The sequence below is a fragment of the Oryza sativa genome, chromosome 3 (genome assembly GCF_034140825.1).
Source record: "Oryza sativa Japonica Group chromosome 3, ASM3414082v1".
NCBI classification, from domain to species: Eukaryota; Viridiplantae; Streptophyta; class Magnoliopsida; order Poales; family Poaceae; genus Oryza; species Oryza sativa.
The window spans coordinates 21,769,914-21,776,318 of NC_089037.1; the positions used below are offsets into that span (position 1 = coordinate 21,769,914).

The 6,405-nt window shown below is 45.7% G+C and overlaps 1 protein-coding gene across 1 annotated transcript; it reads right to left on the reverse strand.

Moving 5' to 3' along the window:
- Positions 1–1,381: 1,381 nt before the first annotated feature.
- LOC4333292 (disease resistance protein RGA2) lies at positions 1,382–5,533 on the reverse strand. The gene has a single exon (XM_015774079.3). The coding sequence runs from the start codon at positions 5,180–5,182 to the stop codon at positions 1,382–1,384; it is 3,801 nt and encodes a 1,266-aa protein (XP_015629565.1). The 5' UTR covers positions 5,183–5,533.
- Positions 5,534–6,405: the final 872 nt, after the last annotated feature.

A 6,405-nucleotide genomic window follows, 5' to 3' on the forward strand; every position in this document is an offset into this window, starting at 1 on the left:
GGGAAAAATTTATCGACAAATATATAGCAAAATCGTTTAATTATTTAACACTTTTACAAGTAATAATTAAGAATTTACCATCATAGTGGTAAATAGTTAAACATCTCGTCTTTAAAAGACAAATACTACTAGTTACTCCGTAAATACTTAAATGTCTTCTTTCCCTTCTCTGTCGCGCCGGCCGATCCTTGTGTAGACTCGCCGCCGGTCGACTAGGCCTCCGATCCGTCTGCGTCGCCCGGCTCCTCCCTCTCCAACGTATACACCCGTCTGATGCCGCCATGCCGTCTGCTACCCTGACGATCCAATCGCGACCGAGCGAGGCACTTGAGCAGCGGAAGATCCGCCTGTACGCAAGCAATCTCCACCTGTCCTCCGGCAGCTCCGCGCCCAGCAGCGGACCCGTTCACTCCAGCGGCTCTGGGCGACGGCACGATGGCCTCCATCCTCCCTCTCACTGGCTTGCCGGGGACCCTGTCCTCCCCAGCAGCGCGAGGCCTCTCCATCTACCGGAAATGCATTAGGTGGGCTTCATATGGAACAGTTTTTGTTCAATTATTATTATTTTTTTGTTTGTGAGAAATTTCCGTTCCAAATTTCTTAATTTTGGTCCTGCCGGAAATGTTTTGCTATGACAAAAGGTAATTATGCCAGGACCCATGAATGCACCTTTTATTGATTACATTATCCGATAAAGCTGATGATTTTCTTGACTTGATGTGCTGTTTTTATTGGATTCAAGAATCCACCCTGATTTCCATATGCCAAGAACATTTGATATCCGTATTTGGTCATATGTGCTACTCCAGTAAGCGCCGATTAATAAATTGGACTTCATGATAAAAAGAATATGGCGATATAAATATAAACACTTCCTTTGTAGAGTACCAATCTGAGCCCTCCTCTTCTGTGACTGGAACAACCTGAGTGAAGTATTTTGCAAATGATGGCGATGATGAGTTTAACTAGTGTTATTTTAGCCATTTCCAACAAACAGCCACTTTTCGAAAGCGGAAAATTTCCTGATCCATGCAGTCATTGTATTGAATTAATTTCTATAAAAAAAAAACCAACTAAACTACTACCAAAGTTGTGTGCTGTAACTTGCATAAAAGACATTATAGGCCACTATATGGACCGTGTATCCAGAGTTTGAATGCGAACAATAACCTGAAACTAACCTATCCTGGTGACACATTAGAAATGCAAGAAGATATATAACATGTGCATCCATGAACTATCATAGCATCCAGTTACTTTAATATTCATGCATCCATATACGCTGGCATTAGTAACATGCAACAAAAAATAGACTGGTAATGCTCACTTAGTTGTCCATAAGTCTTCTCTTTGATAACGGCAGAAAATTAAAAATGTAACATTATTTTTGTTGAATACTAATACATTGCCCATCAATGTAAACAACAGCAATCTTTGCAATATTCAGATTATCAGGTTCATCATCAAGACATCGTTGAGTTAACCGTGGACTGCATTTCGATATTGACAATCTCTTCAGCGAAGTAGGCAGACCACTCGCAGGCAACGCCTCCAAAGCTGGACAGTTTTCTATGCAGAGTTCTTCCAACACAGGCAGAGTAGAGATATTCGCTGGAAGCATTCTCAATTCCTTGCAGTTTCTAATGCTCAGAGCCTGCAGCTTCTCCAGCCACTCAAATTCCTCTACCAAATCATCGAAGAATGAGCGACTCCCGTCGATCTCTAGGATCTCAAGAGAGCGAAGCCTGTTAAACATGCTCAGTTTCAGAAGCAATGTGTTCTCCAGGTGAAGACTGCACACATTGAACAGGCAGTTCAACCAATCCAGAGGTTCGATGCTGAAGCTGCTTTCCTGATCAGTGCTAACATGAGGACAACTGGTAACCTTTAGTGTCCACACTGAGAACAGGAAGGGGTAGTCATCCACCCATGCCCCATGTGTGATGAAGCATTCGCTGATCTCTAGCTTTCGCAGCGATGTGTGGAACTTGTCGACTAGAAGCTTCGGGCAATCGTATAGTGATAGGTCTGTCAATGCAGTGAGGTCCTGAAAACCGTCAGAGAGATCACACGTAACGTTGTCGCAGTTCTTTATTGACAAGACCTCGAGGGACCTTAGGAGGTGCTGCTGCTGAAGCAGGCTTGATCCTAGAGATTTCAGCCCGTGACACTGATGTATTTGTAGTGTTGTGAGCCTTGATGTCCATCTGCCTTCTTTCGATGTTGCAATCGCATCTGATGATGATGATGGTGGTAATGAATGTCTGTCCTGTATCCTTGGTAGTGTTTCAAGACCAACATTCTCAATGATCATTGTTGTCAGTGTAAGTGGAAGGTCAGGAAAGTTTCTCAGCTTTGGGCAGTTCCTTATCTGGATTTCACAGAGGCAGGGAAATACGGTGTTTCTTGATTTTGAGCTGCCTGTCGACCATTCAGTACAGTTCAACACATCTTCGAAAACAAGGCGTTTGAGCTTTGGGAACATGATCTGATCTGATCGTTGAGGAACAGTGTTCACCTTGTTGACAGAATGGATTTTTCTCATCTCGAGAATCTCAAGGCAGGGCATGATATGGAATGGAGGGAGATTCTTCAGGTTCACGCAATCCGTTAAGAAAACTGAAGTAGCATTTGATAGAGAACAAGGAGTCTTTAGCATCCATGATGGGCATTTAGTGCTTCTGTAGCCTGTAATTCTCAGATCTTTCAGGTTCTCATGTGGTTGCAAGCACTCAAGTGTGTCTTCATCTGTGGAAGCCTCTCTGCTTTGGCTATCAGAGCTGCTCCATGACAACTCTAATATGTTCAGATGTTGCATACCCTTCAAGATGCCCTTCCTTAGCTCACTAACATCAACCTGATGGAGATCTTTAAGACAAAGTGTACCTCGGAGTTGTGTCATCCCTTGTAAGGCGTCGATGCGCGAAATACTGCTAACTTTGTACACCTCCAATTCTTGCAAATGTGAGAGATTCTGTATTTTTGGTATGATAGAAAGAAAAGGCTCACTTGCATGCAAATGCCTCAGATAAATCAGATTGGTGATGCCATTGGGAGCACGGAGATAAGGAGAACTGCAGCGCACATCCAGAACCTGGAGGAGGTGGAGATCACAAACTGACTCAGGAAGATCTGCTATTCTGTTCCCGAGCAGATTCAGATACCGGAGGTGTCGGAGAAAGCCAATCTCAGCAGGCAAAAATGCTATATTTGCATATGTCACACCAAGAACTCTCACATCTTTTGCTACCTTGAAAATATCAGCGAGAAATTCGATAAATTCATCTGAATTACTGAAATCTGCAAAGAAAATAATTGTACGAATCCGTTGGAGGAAGTGTTGGTCAGATCCAGATGAATGAGATATCTTCAATGACAGATCATTTATCAGCTTGGAGAGGTTGTTTGTCATGATGGTCAGGTGACGAACTTCTAGTGGCACGTCTCCTGAGCTCTCGGTGACCATGAAGAACTGATCTGTTGAGACTGCCTGTGCTAGTTTTCGCATCGAATTGTGTACCACATATCTGCTGCTTCCAATTGGCTGAAAGAAGCATCTTTCAACCAAATCTTCAAAGAACTTGCTTCCAATGTCCTCAGGCCTCGCCACGGCATCTTCAGAATATATCAGCCCCTGTGCTACCCACATCTGAACCAGTTCATCCTTTGTGAAGGCATGGCTACATGGAAACACTGCAGAATATGCGAAGCATTGCTTGAGGCGAGGATCGAGGTGTTGGTAGCTCAGCCACAGCGCCGGCGAGATGCCGGCGACGTCTCGCTGCTCCCAGAGCTTGTCTTCCAGCACGTTTTTCCAGTGCTCCTTGTCTTCCCGGCGGAAAAACAGAGCCCGTGCAATCGCCGTCGCTGGTAATGGTAGGCCGCCCATCTTCTTGGCTAGCTCCAATGCAACCTTCTCCATCGGTGACTGCTTCTCTTCCTCGTCTTCGTCTTCAACGTCGTCCCATTCGTCTCCCAGTGGAGTGTAATCTTCAGACTCATCAGAGCTGCCAAATGCGAAGTGTCTGAACATCTTCTGGTAATCCTCAGATTCCAATGGATTCAGTATTAATGGAGGCATTGTTCCTATCGCATTTGCTGCAATTTCAGATTGAGTTGTCACCATGATCATGCTCCTCCTGGCTGCAGGTTGCAGAAGCCTCATTAGATCTTTCCACTGGATGTCGCCGACATCGCTAACATCGTCAAGAACAAGCAGGAACCTCTTGCCGGTCAACTCCTCGTGAAGGATCTCCCTGATGTCTTCGACTTCATGGGCATCTCCGGCAACACCATGGATCATCTGGACCACGAGTTCGTCCTTGAGCTGGACCTCGCCGGAGACGTGCACCCACATCCGCACGGGGAACTCGGCCTTGACGACCTCGTAGTGGAAGATGAACTGCGCGAGCGCCGTCTTGCCCACCCCCTCGACGCCGACGATTGGGAGAACACCGATCCCTAGCCGGTAATGCGGGTCGTCGCTGAACCTCACCTTCTCCAAGATCTGCTCCACCTCAGTTTCCCTCCCAAATATGTCATTCTGAAACTGATCATAATCAGCTGCTTCCGCTGCTGTTGCAGCCTCTGCTTGTGCTGAAACCATCGTGGCGTAGTTCTTCCCTGCCACGACGTGCTCGTACGCCGACGTGCACCTGTACGCAGCTTGTGCCATCATCTCAAACGCAACTCCTAAGCCACGCAGGTCAGGATTACTCTTGTTCCCCTTTGAGCTTTTGCCATGGCTGCCGCTGCTGCTGCTGCTGCTGCTAGCAACGGCATTTCTGGGTGGGCTGAAGCAGAGCAGGAACCTGAGCGGGCTGCACGGCTTGGGCTTCCTCGCCGCGCCGGCGGCGGGCGTCCCGCGGGCGTCGACACCGTGCTCCCCGCCTCTCGCCATCGCGTCGGACTGGAGCAGCACGAGGTCGTCGAGGGCGTCGTCAGCGGCATACGCGGCGTCGAGAAGGTCCTGAAGAGGGCGCCGGTGGCCGACAACGTCGATGGCGCCGGCGTCGGCGGCGTCGAGGACACGCCAGACGGGGGCGAGGAGGGCCTCGAGGCGCCGGAGGTGGCCTGCCGCGGCGTCGTCGAGCTCCGCGAGCAGCGCGAGGCCCTTGCCGATGAGGCGGGCGAGCACGGCCGCGACGAACGCCGACGCCGACCATCCGAACGTCGATGGCATCGCCGTCGTCGAGAGCTGATACGGCGGCACCTTCAGTGATCGATCGATCGTGTAAGAGTTGGTCGGTCGACGATATGGTGGATGATTTGATTATAGTCGATGAAGGAAAGGAGAGCGTGACAAGGTGGCTTGGCCGGACGACGTGCTAGCACGAACCGATATATTTGGTGGACGTGAAGCTGTCAAAATTATTATGGAAGGAAGTTTCATACCGTGTCTTTGATTGAAAATATAATTGTAGTTTTACATTCTCAACTCTCATTGCAATCATTTCGAAGCTATTATTTCATAAACATCTCCAATGTCAATTGAGTAAAAAATAGGATCAGTATAATACAAGATATGTTCATAGCTGAATTTTCGTGTCTCTCGAAGGATGTCCCCTATGCCTGTCCCCTACGTCATCGAAAAATTTAAAAAACAATTAATAAGGTTGATAAACATGTAATATATCACTCGACATATAAAGTTCAAATTTGACATACATAATTAGAAAACAAATGACTGCGAATAACGCTTGTTATTCATATATAGTAAAATTTGTTATTTTGTATTCAACTTGTGAAATTTGAAATTAAGTTGCTTATGGATTGTTATATCATATTGGTCTGTATTGTTATAAAAATCAGATAATCTAATAAATTAACATGTTGAAACGAAAGCCATCCTCTCCAGAAGACCGCGACGAACAAACTTTTCTCATTAATAATGTTTAGGGTCTGATATAGATTATATAGACCCAACAAAATTTTGTTGGATCACACGTATATTGCAATACTTTTGTGCTTTCATTCTCACTCTGTGTAAAGTGTTCAAACCGAAGTTATACATATGTATATAAAAAATATTTAATGTTTACAGCAAAATTCAATAAATGTTTTCAAAATTTCGACTACCAATAATCTCTCGTAAGTATTAATGAGATGTACCGCTGTCATTTCTCCCTACTACTAATTAATCTTATCTGAGAATCTTTAGAAATAAAGTCTTTGTACAAAGTACAAAGGAGGTAGAAGGTTTTAGCATCCTGGTAACTTCCTTTTCAACTCCAATGTGCCTCGATCAAGTTTGTTGTGAAGGCCTACCAGGACAAACATTAACTTCGGAAGAAGTTAATCCGAAGCAAAGAAGACTGTGTTAGTAAAAGTGGAGCTACTTGGGATGGATGGGAATGGGAGGGGAAGAGGCATGAGTTTCAGAAAAAAAATTTTGAAAATCTACTA

Excerpts from the sequence above, each read along its gene's own strand:
- LOC4333292 (XM_015774079.3), bottom strand. The coding sequence starts at position 5,182 with ATGCCATCGACGTTCGGATGGTCGGCGTCGGCGTTCGTCGCGGCCGTG.